The sequence below is a fragment of the Haemaphysalis longicornis genome, unplaced genomic scaffold, assembly GCF_048455015.1.
Source record: "Haemaphysalis longicornis isolate Haplotype H1 unplaced genomic scaffold, Haemaphysalis longicornis Haplotype H1 scaffold_8, whole genome shotgun sequence".
Lineage (NCBI taxonomy): Eukaryota > Metazoa > Arthropoda > Arachnida > Ixodida > Ixodidae > Haemaphysalis > Haemaphysalis longicornis.
The window spans coordinates 110,471,446-110,488,668 of record NW_027526445.1 but is presented as its reverse complement, the minus strand read 5'-3'; the positions used below and the strand labels follow the sequence as shown (position 1 = coordinate 110,488,668).

The window sequence follows — 17,223 nt, the reverse complement described above, 5'->3', positions numbered from 1 at the left end:
CTGTGACTGCGCCCGTGTTCGTCACCTTCTCCCTTAGCCTAATTTTTATGCGCAGTTTGTTTGCCAAGATTATAAATGTAACTTGGCTGAGACACGTTCCACATTCCATGCGTCAAAAAATAAATAAAATGAGCGTGTCCATTGGTCGTAAACATGGATATGGGAAGATCTGCAATGTCATGCTTCGAGTGGCCGCGAACGCGACACCGGGAAAATGAGCGTTGCGTAAAATTGGGCGCACAGCGGCGTGTTCTCAGCCGACCTGACGTTCGGTTTAACGCACGACCGGCTTCAGGGTCGCGGTTTAACGTTACGCCAGGAGAACTAAACTCGCCAACCTGAATTTGCACTTGACGTACACTGAGTTATACGCTGCTTGAAACGCCGCTAGTCTTAGCGTTAGGGCTAAGAAACGTTAAGGGGCCATAACGACAAAATGCAGCGTTCGTCATTTTCAAATAGCCTCTGGTAACTCACCAAGCTCAACTGGAGCAAATAAAAACGTAGTATTATCAAAAGACGAAATAAATATCGAAATACAGCCCAACGTCAGGCCATAATGACATCATATCGGCAGGAGGGACATAATAGGGTCCAACACTGAAAGAAACTTAAAGGACCCACTCATGATAATTTCCCACTCATCTTTCTGGGCGGTGGCTTAGGTCACCACTGTTTGAAATGTTTTCTTTAATAACTGATATATTTATTAAAGCGACGCTTTCTATTCTTCAGGGGTGGCGTTCGATGCCGCATTAAAACACTCTGCAAGAAAGCCAACGTTACACAAATGATAATACAAAACGTTGATGGTGATAACCGAAGGCACATCAAGCGCATCAAGAAATAACCATTTCCCGTGATCCTAATCGAATCTGGGTCCTTGGCGTTAAAACTGCTACATCTATCCGATTGCGCCATTTGACACGCTCAACAACTTTGCGTTTAACTATCTCTCGCTCAACAAAAAGACTTTGACTTCTTGGTAGTTTATCATAAAATGGGCATTTTGTAATTGAGACCAACCGTTTTTTTTTATTGAGCCGGTTTTGTATTTTGCCTTCGGGGTCATCTAACTTTGTTAGGTTCTCTTCGCCAGCCCCCCCCCCCCCCCCCCCCCCATAGAGTTTCTTACAATATAACTAGAGGGGAAACTGGCGCTGCGATCGTACGCCTCAATGGGCGTGATGGGTAATTGTGGATTCGGATTGGCGCTTGATGGCTCCTGAAACTTACTATGGATTGCAGGCAGTTTCGTTTTCGTTTTGGATTTGCATGAACGCATTTGCCTATGCGGTGTGTTGGAAGAAGCTATCAAAAATACGTTTCTGCTTGAACTGCATGCCTCGCGTGCACTGACGCCGCCCTGAGTGGAATGTTTACAACCATAGTTGCGAATTGGGTGGGTTATCAATGCATTGCCGCACAGCGAGCACGAAAACACAAATGACGACGCTCTGTGCGGCGAAGTTGTCTGCTAATTAGGAGTTGCGGCGCTCTCATTCGGCACAGCAATGTATTGTCGAAGCTGACGACGGTTGCGAATCGCTTGGAACAGCCAAACCTTCCGTGCGAACGCCGGCTCCTACTGCGTAGAACAGCAGCACCGGCGGCTGATAGGAACGCAGCTTGATGTATGTCACTATATAACTTCTCAAAAGGTAATCGGTTTCTTTTTTCTTATGAGCATAAAAATTCTCTTACTATTACAAACCACCAGCGCCGAAACTTTTACAAGTAGTTTTTAAAGAAGTCCGCGTCCTGCTGTAGTTGGCAGAAAATGGCAAACCTGCTCCACAAACCTTCTCGACTCCGCGTCTGTTTTTTTATTTAACGCGCCGTTTTATTTCGTACAAAACCGGTTTTTCGTCACTAACTTTTTTGTTCGCCATGTAATTTGTAAACGGAAAACCGGGCAGTAAGAGCTTTTTTGTCAAAAAACACAATTTGCGCAGCCATAAGCCCGTTTTGATCCTACGCAATCAGGTTCCAAAACTACCCATCATTCCCATTGAAGCGTAAGCGCCGCTGCCATGTTCGCGTTGACACTAGCGCCAGTTTCCCCTCTAGTTATTTGTATGAAACTCTATGCCCCCCCCCTCCCCCCCCACTCGCCGTGGTGGCTCAGTAGCTAAGGCGTTGTGCTACTGACAGCACTAGCATGTGGGTTCGATTCCCGGCCGCGGCAGCCGCTTTTCTGATGGAGGCGGCAAAAACGCCCGTGTGCACGAGATTTTGGCGCACGTTAAAGGGACACTGAAGTGAATTTGTCAAGCTCCCATTTTTGCTTGCACTGCGTAGACTGGCTCAAATTAGCACACTTTTCATCGTTTTTACGATTGACAAATCGGTAATTATTTTACAAAGCGCAAAAGAAGAAAAACTACCATGCGCGGTTTGCGGCGGCCGCACCAACTAAAGCTGTGACGTTAGGAGGAGCGGGCACCGTGATTGGACGATGCCCAAGTTGAGCAACCAAACAAGTTTCGGTTTCGGTTTCGGTTCTGTAAAACACAACCGTTGGCGTTGTTGGAAGGGCATTCTCAATAACTCAGTAATCATCGTACGGCGCTTCTGCCATGTTGTGAGTTGTAAAAATGGATAAAGATAAGCCTCCTAGGACGCATTGGAATCGTAGCATTCACTAGCCGAAACCTACGCAGTGCATGAACGCCCTCCGCGTACCCGCAGACGCCCAAATGTCATGCGCTTTTCCCCCATATTTGGAGCTTGCCTCCCTCATGCCTGTATCGTAAAAAGCGTGTTCGCACCAGGCCAAGGGTCTGTTCATTCTGGCCTGTGCCCACTGCCTGCAAGCAGTCGGTGCTTATGGCAACAGCACGCCAACGAGAACTCGCTAGCGCGCCAGTGCCAGCCTGCGCGCGCTTTGTGAGTTAGTTCGTGGAGCCATGAAAGTTGCGGCCAAAAAAAAAAGGTGAAGTCAATATAGAAAACTTCGGCGGAAAACGAAAGCGTTAACTTACAGAAAAAAAAAGGCATGTACCCACGGGGACTCGAACTCCTGACTTGCAAAACACTTGCGGTGGCATATCTAGCGCCCAAAACCACTCGGCCACGGAGCGGGCTCCGCTGGTATTGGTAATATAGGGTATATATTGTACAACCAGTTTACACTTTTATTTAGTTTTGGCATTTCAAGCACCTTAGGTGACTATTTGTTGTATTGCGCTCGTGCAGTAAGCGTCGCCCGAGTTTCCACAATAGCTCACGTCTAGCAATTGCATTTCGTAGACGGAAAAGCGTTCGCAGATGCGTAGTCGTGCTGCTGACCGCTGTGCTTGTTCGCCCAGCGCAAAAAAGTGCTTCCCGCACCCTAGTTTTACGCTGTACAGTAAAAATATCCGTTGATTTTATTTCCTTAGTACCTACATTGACTTCGCTGACTCTTCTCCCGCCTTCAAGAGGCCTTATATTTTCCTACTGGCGTACCAGTCAGCGAAGCGTCGCATGTGCGCTTGTGTGAAGCGACCTTGACTTGGAGTTAGATACAGTGTACAAACTAACCAAGTAAAGAAAGGCAGATTCTACTATTCACAAACGTGTCCTGGCTTCGTTTCAACTGAGCGAACGAATTGCGACGACCCGTCGGCGGCCGGCGGACGAAACGGTGGGCCGACTGACTTTCTGAAGGCAGGGGAGCCGTGCAGTAGCGCAGCCAATTGCGAGCTCGGCTCCTCTCGACGTCACACAAAAACGCCGCAGAAAATGGGCGAGCGTAAAGAGAGGAGGACAGCATTTTCGAATTAATTTTTCTACTAAATAAAATCGCGTAAACGCGCCCAGGGTGGTCGAAACATGGTCTGGGGACTCCGGACTACAATTTGCGCAAGTAATCCCGCAATGTTTACATATCACTTCAGTGTCCCTTTAAAGATCCCCAGGTGGTCAAACTTAATCCGGAGTCCTCCACTACGGCCCGCCTCATCGTCTGCGTTGCGTCGGCGCATTAAACCCTACAATCAATCAATCAATCAATCAATCAATCAATCAATCAATCAATCAATCAATCAATCAATCAATCAATCAATCAATCAATCAATCAATCAATCTTCGCCCCTCAACCCCCCTCTTTTGGTTTGCTGGCGGTCGAATTAAAGTGTTGCGCGAAGCCACAGATTCTGCTCTTATTTGACTGTGTACGAGCACCGTAATATATAAAATTTCTATACCTGGGGTTGCTTTCTACAGGTGTCATCAGAAACCCGAATGTCGAATGTGGACCCAACAGCGTCATTCGGATCATATCGAACTCCAATTACACGTGCCACGGCTGTGCTTCTATTGTTGACCTCTTTTCATGAACCTATTGAAAAGTCCAAAAAAGCTTCAAACCACTGAATAAAATTTTTTTAATGCCTGAACTGCCTCTCTCGATGAATCCGCGCACCGCGGCGCTAGTGTGACCTCACGCCTTTCCGTTAGCGATAATAAGGTTAAACGGGGCCTTATGCAGCTCTGAATAATCCCAAACACCGCGTAGGTTGACGTACCGATGGAGTGCCTCCATACTTAAAGGCTGACTGCAACCCCAATTTACCTCCCCCAAATTCTATACCAACGTGTGGTATACACCACTAAATTCTTTTGTGACCAAACTTTAACCTCCACACGCGCGCAGTATTTTTATTAGAACAGTTCTAAAGCAGTCACTTCACCTGGCGCACCTCTTAACGTAGGATCGCCACAATTGGTCTCCAATGCGGCGAATTTCCGATGTGATCTTCCAGTCACGACTCCTGGGCGGCCGTCGCCTCTCATTGGTACAGTTAAACCTGAATGCAACGAATAACGAACCAACCTCTATGTAATAAATCCATGAATTTAACGAAGTTTTTTTAATTCCCCATTGTCCTCCCCATTGAAACCCATGTGTTCCCGACCTCTATGTGGCGAAGTCGTTTCTACAGTTAACGTTGATGTAACGAATTCACTGCGCTGGTGAGCTGTTGTTTTTTGCACGTTTTCTAAAAAATTGGCTGGTGAAATGCACCACCTAAAGGGGTCCTGAAATACCTTCCGCCGATGCATGGATGTACATGTAACCAAATAAAGCAATCTATTAGCAATCTCCTCCCGCAAGAATTTTGTTAAAGCGATGAGTATTAGCTGAGAAATCGTAAATGAAAAACCACGCATTATCGTCGCGCCGCGTTTCCTCCTCCTTTCCACTTACTCTCCGCTGTTGACGGCGCGTGAGCCTTCCCTCCCATGATGCTGCGCTCCGCAGCGGTGACGTACTTCCGCTATTACGCTCCTCCGACTGCCGTCTGCTACGAGCAAGCTTTGTTGACACCATGAATCCCGAACTCCGCTCAAGGCTGGAAAAGCGAACGAAAAATCTGGCCGCATGTGTGCAGCGACCTGGCCTTGCCCTTTCGTGACTTTTTTATCGGCGGCGAACTCGCAGCCGCACGGGGAGGATCACGCGCTCGTTCCCTTTGATGCACAGCGCACTGTTTATCCAAAAAGCGCCGTATCAGATGTGGCCCCGCTGGTGCCGGGTTTTATTTTGCGGCGGTGGTAATTCCTGCCGGCGGCATGCGAAAAAGATATTTTAAACCGATACAAAACCCGTGCACAAAACGCTTCAATCATGTGACCAGTTCAGCTTTGGGCGACGCGTGGTGGAGAGCAGCAACGTTGGCAAAACATTGCAAAACATGCTCCGCCGCGGCTCTTAGCTTTCTAGCCCTGGAGCGACCGCCATTTCTTTGACAATCTCAAACATCGGTTGCCTTGGCAACAAGGCACAAACCGCTCCAGAAGTCAGTTACGATTGCGTGATCCCGGTTCAGCTCGGGGCCCCACCTCGCGACATGTGGGTACTGCAGGCGTACCACTCACTCCCATTGGGAAGTGCGAGATGCGTTTGACATTACAGGAGGCGATGGTATGTGTGTTGTGGACGCCTTTGTTTCGCGATGCAATGCAACGTTGTGCTTCTGGGGGTGGATAGTGCTTCCCATGGTCCGGATTATCTTTCTCGAGCGACGTACGACTCAACCTCGCATGGGGTATGTGCAGTATGCGTGGCTAAACGCCATCTCGGCTTGTGCGCCAGAGTTAAGTGGCTTCTGTTCGTCCCCGCAAACCGCGCGCGAGGTGAGTGCCGAATTTACGACGGGCAGGAGGAGGCCACCCATCGTCTGTCAATCGCGGTTGACTTGCAACGCATGTTCTGACGTTGCGTTCGTTCGAAACGCATCACTGGATTGTTTGAAGTTGAATAAAATGTATGCGTCAAACCCGGGCATTCGGCTCAGGGCGTTCTCTGGGATTGCACGAAAGAAGTGCCACGGAGCTTCCACGCTTTCTTTATGGAACGTACTCAGGTAAGAGAATATCCATGTCGTGTTATCGCCGTGTTGCATTCAATACAAGCGGTTAAACGTTTGTTTACACTTGTTTCGTTTGTCGTAAAATGTCCAAGTAGTCCGGCACTCCGCTGGCAGATCAGCCGATGAGCCGACGCTGAGCAGACGACTGATCTCTTTGCCGGAAGTGCGTGAAAAAGCCGCCAAATAGCAGGATGTCTAGCTCATGGCGAACATCTGGGAATCAATGACGTAGACATGTGAAGATGGCGGCGTCCAAAAACACGAAGGGTGAGAAAAAAGTGACAAACTTTGCAACCAAAATGTGACCTTTCCGCTGCGCGTAAAAGAGTAATACTGGGCACAGATGACGTTGCTCAAAACGCCTTTCAGGGCCCCTTTAAGCGAACTTCGCCCGCGCCGCGCTTCCTATGCGAGTTCGGTGTCGTTTAGGTGCTTTGCCTGCCTGTCGGTATATGTAGTCACGCGTCTCCACTGCCATCTGTGGAGTCCTTTCGTCGGTTATGAGGTCTGCAGGCAGAAAACGAAAACTTCTGTTTTTTCCAGGCAAGCTCGCAATTTTGAAAATTCTATCTCCCCCTGGAAGAAATAAGAACGTCGCTGCCCGGTACAGTATCCTCGCTATCACCATCTCGACAATTTTAACTTCGGCAAAGAGCATCAAGTTGCCCTTCCAGCATACGTGTGGTCCTCGAAACGGTTTTCAGACACCGAAAAGAGTCAAAAGCAAAAGTGATGCTTAAGTTAAGTTTGTGAATACGGGTGTAAGTGACCTTGCTTCTTTGCGGTGCCGTATAGTTACTAAGTTCGCGAGAAAGTTGCACGCTCCTATAACGGAGCTTTTCACAGTGGAATAAATCCTTTAAGATCAGTTCACCATCACTGTTGTCTACCATTTTGGTTTCGTTTGTGCTTCGTTCCATCTAGTATGAACTGGAAACCTGCTTGTAACAAAAAATTGTGAACTTTTGTAAACATCGCTATATCCAGGTTTAACTGTAGCACTTTTACGGGCGGCCCCACGCGAGCGAGTACCGCCATTCGCGCATCTTGCATGAACAATTGGTTTGCCGTACTTCCGAAATGCGAAAAGAGGAAGACGCTCTGGGTTGCCGACACAAAAAGCCCCCCCTCCTCCCCCCTTCTCCCAAAACCTGAAAAGTGCTGAGGCTGGCCCCCGGTCGAGGCGAAGTGATATGCCTTCGGCGAGCGATTATGTACTTGCATACCAGCTGATTTCATGGTTGCGATGGCTGCAGAAGGCTCTCTGTCGACTCTACAAGCACGCGAGACGCGAGTGCGGCCGACGCAAGACGATTGTTACGCTAGGATCGTGCAGAACCCAATGAGAAGAATGCCGCACGCACACACAGGACGGAATGTATTTACAGCATATTTAGCCACTCAAGGAGATGAAGGTCACTCAAAAAAAAAGAAATGTTCGCAAAACCGGTTCGGTTAGCTTTCCACGGTAGTGGCTGTCGCTAGACCCGCAAAACAGTTGCGTTGAGCACGGCTCACAGGTATGTCTCGTTGGGGCGAAGTGGTCGTCGAGGGTGAGGCTCGCAAACTTGGCCGGCCGCTTCACGGACAGGTCACCAACGAGCTGGTGTGGGACGCTCCGGAACACCTCCGCGACCAAGCACACCCGGCCCGGAAGTCGTGGCCAGGACTTAGCAACCCGGCGGTCCGAGCAGGAGCATGGAGCCGCTGACGCACCACGAACGTCGGCCTCGCAGCAGCAGGAACCCCGGCTCGAGCCGGAACGTGACGACGTGGCAGAGCCTTGCGATCACTCGTGCCCGAGCCGCACCCAGACGGAAGCTCGCCTGGTCACCGATGGCGACGGTCTCGTAGCGGACGGCACGTCGACCGGACGTCTGACGTGGGAATGCCCAGTCCAACCGTGCCCTGTCTCGGTGGCCCTGCACTTCCCGGGTTCGCAGCGCTTGCTCGCACCACGCCCTCGTCTTCCTCTTCTTCGTGGCGTCTTTTTGCCAGCGGCCACTTGGTGTCTCCCGCGATGTGAAATCATCTTTGACTACTTTCACCGTGCCCCCTCCGAGCCACTCATCACATCACCCCCACCTTAAGAAAGTTGTTAGGGGACCAAACAACTATTCTACTAATCCCTAGGCAGGGCAAAAAAAAGTGGCACTGATAACAATGGAATCACTCGCAGGATGCCGTCACTTAACAATAAACTACGATGAACGACGTTATGTCACCGTCAAGTTACACACGCGCCCGCACAACACGACACTGCTGGACTCCTGTTCACTTGTGGGAAACCTTGTGTCGTCGGCTTCTCTGGTAGGTGCATAGACTATGCCACCAGAAACAAGGTTGCGTATCCAGGTGTCGAAGTCTACACCGTGTATCTTGCCTGCTTGCATCACCTCCTGGGTTGTCGGGAAGTTGATTACGCGTTTCCGTTGCGATACCAGTGTGCTGCAAGCAAGTTGCGGCATCGGGAGCGTTGAGCAGAAATGCCGCAGCAACTTGCAGTTCAGGCGTTTTCCGGTTGCAGACGTTGCATGATCGCACGAAACGCTTCACATCTCGTCCCAAATCCGGCCAGTAGAATTCTTCTAAAATCCGATAAGTCGTCTTCCGGATGCCGGCGTGTCGAGGCATGAGGCGCTCATGCGCGGCTCGAAGGACTGACTCTCTGAAGTTCTGGGGCATTACTATTTGCTTGAACTCATTTCCATTTGAAAGGCGACAGACCCGGTACAAGAGGTCCTCACTTTCGAGGAAAGTGTAGTGGTGGCCTCTTGCAGAGCGAGACTCCTTTCCAACTTTCCGGTAAATAGACCTCAAAGTGGGGTCTTCGCGCTGTTCCTGGGCTAGTTTTACACGGTTGAGGTTACGGTGCCGGAGTAATGGCGCTCTTAAGCGTATGTCCTGCAGGGCTTCAGCGCTTGCCACGGCGGAAAACAGGTAGTGCGGTTCCGAAGGCAGCGTTCGCCCTAGGCTGCTCGTACCCGTTTCACTGTCGCCAATAACTCCGTACTCCCAGTCAAGATGTGGATCGTGAGGGTTCCTGACGCCTGGAATGTTGCCAAGAACAAGGTCGTAAAGGGGACAGGCCATGCAGAGAGCGCTAATCTCTCCTACAAAATACGGCGTCTCCACTTGGATTTTCGCCTCCGGTAGTTCCTTCGTGGACCCGTCTAGAAGGACAACACGGCGTGTCTTCCCGGTGAAACAGTCGTCGTCGACCAAATCACGGCGGACGACGGCGGTGTTGCTCCCGGTGTCTCTGAGGACTCTAGCGGCTTTACCGAGCACTCGTCCTGAAACGACTCGCATCTCCTTCACCAGGAACGGCGAATCCCTGTCGCTGGCGTCCTGCGAGCTGGGACCACTTGCTCTCGCGTCCGACGACTGGGCTTTGTAGGACTTGGTTTTGGCGGCTCTCCTTGGAGGCTCGTAAATGACACACGCAGCTACCGTGTCTTTACCTCCTGATCCCCTTCGACAGTTATCGGCACTGTGACCTGATCTGCCAACTCAGAGCAGGTGGTCTTTACTCTGGCCACAGTAGGACAGTCCTGTGCGCGGTGTCCGGGACGATCACATAGAAAGCACTTCTGCGGTGCCCTTTTTTGGGTATTTGTTGCCACCTTGGGATCATCTCGCACGACAGCAGGAACCTTCCCTAAGTTCGCAAGGTTTTGCGCCTCCAGGAAATGGTCCGTGACGTCTGCCAAGGCATTCAGGGTGACACATTCGCGTTCCTTGAGGAAAACGACGAGTTTGGGGTGGCAACAACTGTAAAATTGCTCCGACAGTACCAAATCGCGGAGACCTTCGTAGGTTTTAGAAATGTTGGTCAATTCCACCAAATGGTCGAAGTAGCTCGACAGCCTGGCTGCAAACTGTTTTCCCGTTTCGCCGTCTTCTGCCCGGGCTTTGCGGAACTTTCCTTGGTATCCTTGGGCAGTGAATCTGAACCGTTGCAGTAATGCCTTTTTGACTTTGCTGTAGTCCAGTGATTCCTCCGCAGTCATCCTCCCAATTACGGTGAGTGCTTCTCCGGACAAGTACATACTGAGTGCAACGGCCCATTTGTCCTGGACCCACCCCTGTCCGGCTGCCACGCGCTCGAAGCGCTGAAGATACGCGTGAAGATCATCGCGCCTTTCGTCAAATAGGGGTAGGAGCTTTTGCGGATTCATCACTGATACATTGGGGCTAGTTTCACTGTCGGCAGTGGCATTTGCGGTGTTTCGCGATCCTTCTTGAAGACGGATCTTCAGCTCGAGGATTCGCATCTCATTCTCCGCAGCTTCTTTTTCCCTCTCAGCAGCTTCTTTTGCCCTCTCGGCGGCTTCTCTAGCTCTTTCGTCGGCTTCTCGCCTTTCCTCTCTTTCTCGTTCTGCAGCTTCCTTAAGCCTCTCTCTCTCAGCCGCCCTCTGAGCACGCTGCTCTTCACGTTGCGTGTCGATCCACGCCCGTAGTTCCGACCCCGAGAGTCCTAGCTGCGTCCCTATCTCCAATAATTTCTCCACATCCATCTTGTTAGTACACTCACGTCACGAATATGCGCTCGGCATCCAACTCAGTTCTGCGGTTGTTAATGGGCGGATCCTGGCAGGCTCGCCACTTTTGTTACGCTAGGATCGTGCAGAACCCAATGAGAAGAATGCCGGACGCACACACAGGACGGAATGTATTTACAACATATTTAGCTACTCAAGGAGATGAAGGTCACTAAAAAAAAAGAAATGTTCGCAAAACGGGTTCGGTTAGCTTTCCACGGTAGTGGCTGTCGCTAGACCCGCAAAACAGTTGCGTTGAGCACGGCTCACAGGTATGTCTCGTTGGGGCGAAGTGGTCGTCGAGGGTGAGGCTCGCAAACTTGGCCGGCCGCTTCACGGACAGGTCACCAACGAGCTGGTGTGGGACGCTCCGGAACACCTCCGCGACCAAGCACACCCGGCCCGGAAGTCGTGGCCAGGACTTAGCAACCCGGCGGTCCGAGCAGGAGCATGGAGCCGCTGACGCACCACGAACGTCGGCCTCGCAGCAGCAGGAACCCCGGCTCGAGCCGGAACGTGATTACGTGGCAGAGCCTTGCGATCACTCGTGCCCGAGCCGCACCCAGACGGAAGCTCGCCTGGTCACCGATGGCGACGGTCTCGTAGCGGACGGCACGTCGACCGGACGTCTGACGTGGGAATGCCCAGTCCAACCGTGCCCTGTCTCGGTCGCCCTGCACTTCCCGGGTTCGCAGCGCTTGCTCGCACAACACCCTCGTCTTCTTCTTCTTCGTGGCGTCTTTTTGCCAGCGGCCACTTGGTGTCTCCCGCGATGTGAAATCTTCTTTCACTACTTTCACCGTGCCCCCTCCGAGCCACTCATCACAACGATATACGCTCTTGACGCGGTCGGTCGGCGCGTCGGGCGCGTGAACGAGTACGCAACTGTGCAATGCACTCCAGGCTCGCGGCCGGCCGGCTCTTCTGACTGCGGAAGCGAGAACGGCTGACGTGAGAACGGCCGACTCGCCGTTGTTGAGGCCGGTCGGGGGGCGGACGAATACGGCAGGTAGCTGTGCGGCGCAGTGCTTAGTCGCGGCTGGTCGAGTCTTCGAGAGCGCAAGTGGGGCGAGTACGGCTGTCGAGAGGCAACACGCTGTTGTAAGTGTTGTCGCGGCGGGTCGGCGCGCGAACAAGTACAGCACGCGGCGCACTGCATGGTATCGATTGACCTCAAACAACTCCGCCAAAACCGTGTGAATCGAAATATAGGTCGGCTTAGAATATAGGTAGATCCCTTAAGGTAAGGTTAAAAAGTAAACAACCGAAAATTGTCGAAATGCATTTATTCTCGGAACGGCACCACTCACCCAACATCGGAGCCGCAGTCTCATTCGGCGGAAGTATGCTGTAATCAGAAGACGATCACTTGTCGCTGCCTGCCTCCCAGAGTGCGTCGCCTTCGGTGCCGTAGAGAGAATTACTGATGTAGCATTTAGGGCCACCAGTAGCTATCGTGAACGATGTTCCCGTAGGAAGTCCGCGATAGTGTCCTCGAGTTGTGGATAAACGCACTACGCCCACAAAACTGCGTTTTGCACAGTTTGAACTTGAGGAACTTTCTTTTTTGTGCCCTCCAGCGCCGCATGCATTTTTAGGAAACGCCAAACTGGCGTTGAGCGGCCACGCTGCTGTGCGCATCAGCAAAGTCAGTAACTTTTATCTTAAATGCAGCTGAAAGTGCCCGCGCTTGCTGCTAATCATCCTTAAAGAAGGCAAAAATTCAAATACCAAACAAATCAGACGTGGCGTTGATACAAATGGAGATGTTGGGACGGGTCGGATGCCTAAGCACAAAAAGAACACAGCAACAACAAAGAAATGCCCGGTATTGGCTTTGGATACGGCCGTATGCAAGTTGACAAACATACACACCACAGGTTCCCAGCGAACGACGCACATTCGGCTAAAGACCGCTACACGAGGCGAGGGGTGATTTAGTTTGATATTGTCATGAAAAACGTACCGCCTATATTCTGGTTTACAGAGTAGATAAAAAATATTAGCTCCAGTCTACGCTTGGTGGTTAGTCTGCGAAGCTATAAACGACACCCCCAACAATTACCCATGCAGCGTCACTTCAGTTCACACACGTGGCTCTACAAAAAGTTAAACCACAAACTCTGCCAGCGATAACCTGGCTTTCACGGTGGCGGCGTCCCGAGCGCCGCAGCGTCGGCTGGAACAAAATGAAGAGAAGGGTCTTTCGACGGGTCAGTAGGAGGGCGGCACGCACGACTACGGCGTCATGTCTCTCAATGCTTCCCCCTTAATCTTGTTTCGTGTGCCGCCTCCAAAAAACGACCTCCGCGTTCCCAGACGCGTAATACAAACCACCGTCCTCATCTCCACGTGTGGGCCTAGCTTAGTCGGCAATACGACGGGCTGTCACTCTGCTTCTCCATTGGGGCCCATGTTCGATCCCTGGTTGTGCCAGTAGTTTGTTTGTGTACCCTGAGTGTAGGAAGTACTAGCCTGGGCCCGGGGTTTTCTACTGATGCGGACACAATACTTTCCTTGGCTGGATAGAGGTACACTGCATCGCAGTAAAATTTCACTCAGAGATTAGAAAAATGGCCATACTTGGCAGAATGGATAATAACAAGGTTAGAAGCATTGAGTCTCGCGAAAGGTCACGGTTTCACGATGCCAGAAAAGCCAGTGCAGTGCTTTTGTCGCTGCATGCCTGTTTATATACGTGGGCATCAGGATCTCAAGATTCAAAGCCTGAACCCTGCTAAAATGAAGAAAACTGGCAGTGTAAAGAAAAAAATAAAATTTTGGGTTTTAATATTGATAATGCGCGCTGAAACCGACTTCTTACACGCTAGGCGCGGCATGTTTGGGCATTTTCCTGCAGTGCGATAGCTGTTTTCTTTCTTCTCTAACAAACGGAGGAGGATTCCAGCAGTATAGCCGATATGCCCTGTGCCGGTGCCATCTAGCGCTAATCACTGCTTTTTCTGTCCCGATTTCCTTGATCCCAGCTTCACTACCACCCTTCGCGATACCTCGTTTAACCTCTTATCGGAAAACTATAGGCGCGTCTCAGCCGCTCACGGCGCAAAAATAATGTGAACGAACGTCTGAACCCCTTTTCGCGCAAGGTTTAAGTTTTTGAAGAAACGGACGACCTGAAACACATCGAATGGGCGCCGTCTTCTCGCAGGCAGCCGTAGGAGAATCCCCTGGCCGCGCCCACTTGATGCCCGACTGAAACGTCACTTCTGGCCGGCCGTAATGGCGACCTTTTTTTCCAGTTTAGTTGTTGGAAATTGTACTTTAAAACTTCCATAAAGATGCATCGCCTCAAATTTGGACCTCCAAATTTTGCGCGCAGCACCTTTTGAAGTAATGCTAGCGGAAGGCAGTGCATTTAGGGTACGAGAATTTCGTTGCAGTTGGCCTTGAGTGCTTATGATATTAGGACATGCGGATTATTTCTCCACCTGGCTGTCTAGTGAACTGAAATAGAAGAAAAAATAGGAGTAAACAGGAGGCACGTATTTGCAGGGCATGTACGTTGCGTCTTCAGAACCAAACTTATAGCTACTTGAGAGATAGCGATGGGTAAGAGAGAGGGAGGGAGAAGGGAGCTATTTAAAGGAAAAGAACCTTTATGTATCCTTTGGCGCGTGTTCAATGTGTTGGAAGATCACTTCGAACTGAAATGTGAAGGAATTTTCACGTAGTTCACCCAAAATGAGGGTAAAGCTGAAATTAAACTTAAATTTGAAGTAACAGGATGCCGGAGAAACATTTACGGGTGACTGAACGCCGTTGAATTCCGATACATCGCCGCCTTTAAAACAGCTTTGCTTGCTAGATGGTTCACAATGCGGTTATAGAAGACTCGTCATTAGAAAAGCCTAATCTGATGGAAAGAAGTCCGTCCCTACCGACTTGCGTGTAAATAAAAATATTTCACTAGTTATGATCCCATGTAGTTCCTCAAATAAGTTGACTGCTTTCATCCTTTCTTAAACCTGCACGATTACGTTTTTTAGTCCATGCGGGAATTTCGTTTTGCGCTTCAGCTCACATTGCAGTAACGTGCATGTGCAGGGTGCTAAAGAGTCACACATTTGGTCTCCCTTCACCAGCCCGTACGTGTCGGCGATCTTTCCCGCTCCACTCAGAGTCGGCAGCTCTGGCCAGGCCCAGACAATCGCTGTTTCGGTTGCGTCGACGCAAGCACCGGTGAATATGGCTACTTTGCCAGGAGGCTTCTGATGTTCCAGTTTTGGATGAACTGTTATCGTATTTCTCGGTTTCACTGGACCGGGGCACATGGCCGGTGATGATAGAACTAGCAAGCACATGATGCTGCCAACAAGTGTTTACTCGCACCATTAACCCTAACCTGCCGTTTCCTCTTCTGCACCGCAAACCTCAATAGATGAAAATTACCGCATGAAAATCGCAAAAAAATGTTCCACAACCCCAGTGTTCTTCTAAGTGCCTGGTCTAAGTTAGTAAGACTTATCCAAACATTGCATAGACACCGCGCGTTGTGAGAACATGATACAATACAACCCATCCTCTACATCGGTACCCACGTGATCCCTCTGCAGGAGACAACTACTACCGGATATCTACCATTTACTTTCGCACTAAACAAGCCTCTGCACGGGAAGAGCTACAAATGGCGAGCACCTACTGTCCTGAAATGTGCATTTACAATTAGTCCGTAGCAAACCATATTTGTATGAGAAACTGACTGCTACGGCTTATTAGGTGTTCTCTGTAGGTTGTATTCACTGGCGTGGCGCGAATAACGGCAACCACGTGTGTGCGCCTCCATGCTTGTGCCCGCGCGTCCCCGGTGCCAAGGCACGGTCGCATGCCCGTGCCGTTCGCAGCCCTGGCGGCTGCGACTCCTGGGTGTGCCGCGTTAACGTGTATCACGTGAAAAGAGTAGCTGTTCCGTTCACCAGTGTGACAAACTTGTGGTGCAATTCAACCCCCACTTTCCTACGAGCGACTCCGCAAGGTGAGCGCCGTGTAAGTGCAGTTGTGCGGCATCGTCTGGGCGTGCAGCAGCAGAAGCATTGTGTCTCACCAAACTCCAAAGCATTACGTCAACGCCAAATACTCTTTAGCGGCGCCTCCTACAGCATACCTGTCACAGGACACGAGTGAAGTTGTCGCCACAGATCAGCTAATTTCAAGCTGCCGTGATTTGTTGCCGGCCACAGATTGCTCAGGTCTGGGCGAGTGCCGTCACTTTGGTTACTGGCCGATAGATGCCGCTAGTCTCTCGCGCAACTAAGGGTGCCTCGATTCACGCGCGTCCGGCGCTGGCAGCGAGGCACCCTGTGCAACTATCCTGCAGCGCAGGTATTTCGTGCGCTGTGCGTGCTTTTTTTAAGTGAATACACTTTATAAGCGACCCCAAACCATCCACCGCCGGCGGCGGCGTTGGCGTCCGCAGTGCTCCTCTATATTTGAAAAAGAAACAGCATCCGGCGCCTGGTTTCGATCCGAGGACTTTGCGGCCGCAGCGCGACGCTCTACCGACCAAGCTACGGACGCGACGGTGATATCAGTGTAAGACGCGCCTTATATCTTTAACGCATTCAAACTACGTCGTCAGCGGCGTGCGTTGGCGACTCAGCGGCGTTATAGCGGCTTGATAACTGCGTGGTGTACACGTGATACTACAAACCCGATGGAAGAGATGGAAGAGAAGGCGGCGAGGCGGTGGGCTGCGGGGGCCGAGCGCAAGCGCCGCAAGCGGGCCGACAACCGTGCATTCGCACTTTCACATTCTCCCCCTCGGGGAAATGCGGGCTAATTTTTTTGCTACCGCGCCTCCATCCTCCCGTGGTCATGCGGACTTCTCAAGGGCGAGCACACAATCATGGCACAATGTCACTGCGATTATTCATATCTGTAGGCTCCATGGCCGAGAATCGGTGGTGACGGCGCAGACGACGGACATCAGGGCGTCTCTTCTTTTTTGCGAGAAGGGAACGAAGTGTGCGTTCACAGGCACAGCGGTAAAGACATATGGGCACCGACATGGCTGCGTACAGTGTTGCCAAGCGCGAAATTCGCCCCCCGAACGCTTCAGTGAACACCATCTATAAAGCAGTCGTATGCCAGCCGGATGGAGCTGCAAAGCCGGCTGCTGTCAGTATCGGAGGCACGAATACGTGCCAGCCAAGCATCCCATTCTACAATTCACCTGTGTGCAGAACAAGTTTTCTGATCAGACAGACGCAAAAAAAAATGGTTTCGGTATATTTTGGTGAATTAGAGTTTTCATTTATTATATTAGACTACAAATGATGAGATAAAAATAGTTTTTCCAGCGT

The 17,223-nt window shown here is 50.9% G+C and overlaps 1 protein-coding gene across 1 annotated transcript in view; it reads left to right on the top strand.

Annotated features, from left to right (window-relative positions):
• LOC144149025 (uncharacterized) overlaps window positions 1-4,375 on the top strand; it is a 30,259-nt gene extending 25,884 nt beyond the window's left edge. Inside the window, exon 8 of the mRNA XM_077680569.1 lies at window positions 4,210-4,375. Within this exon, the coding sequence (XP_077536695.1) occupies window positions 4,210-4,322 (113 nt within the window). The 3' untranslated portion in view covers window positions 4,323-4,375. The remainder of the gene's footprint in view (window positions 1-4,209) is intronic.
• The last annotated feature ends 12,848 nt before the right edge of the window (window positions 4,376-17,223 follow it).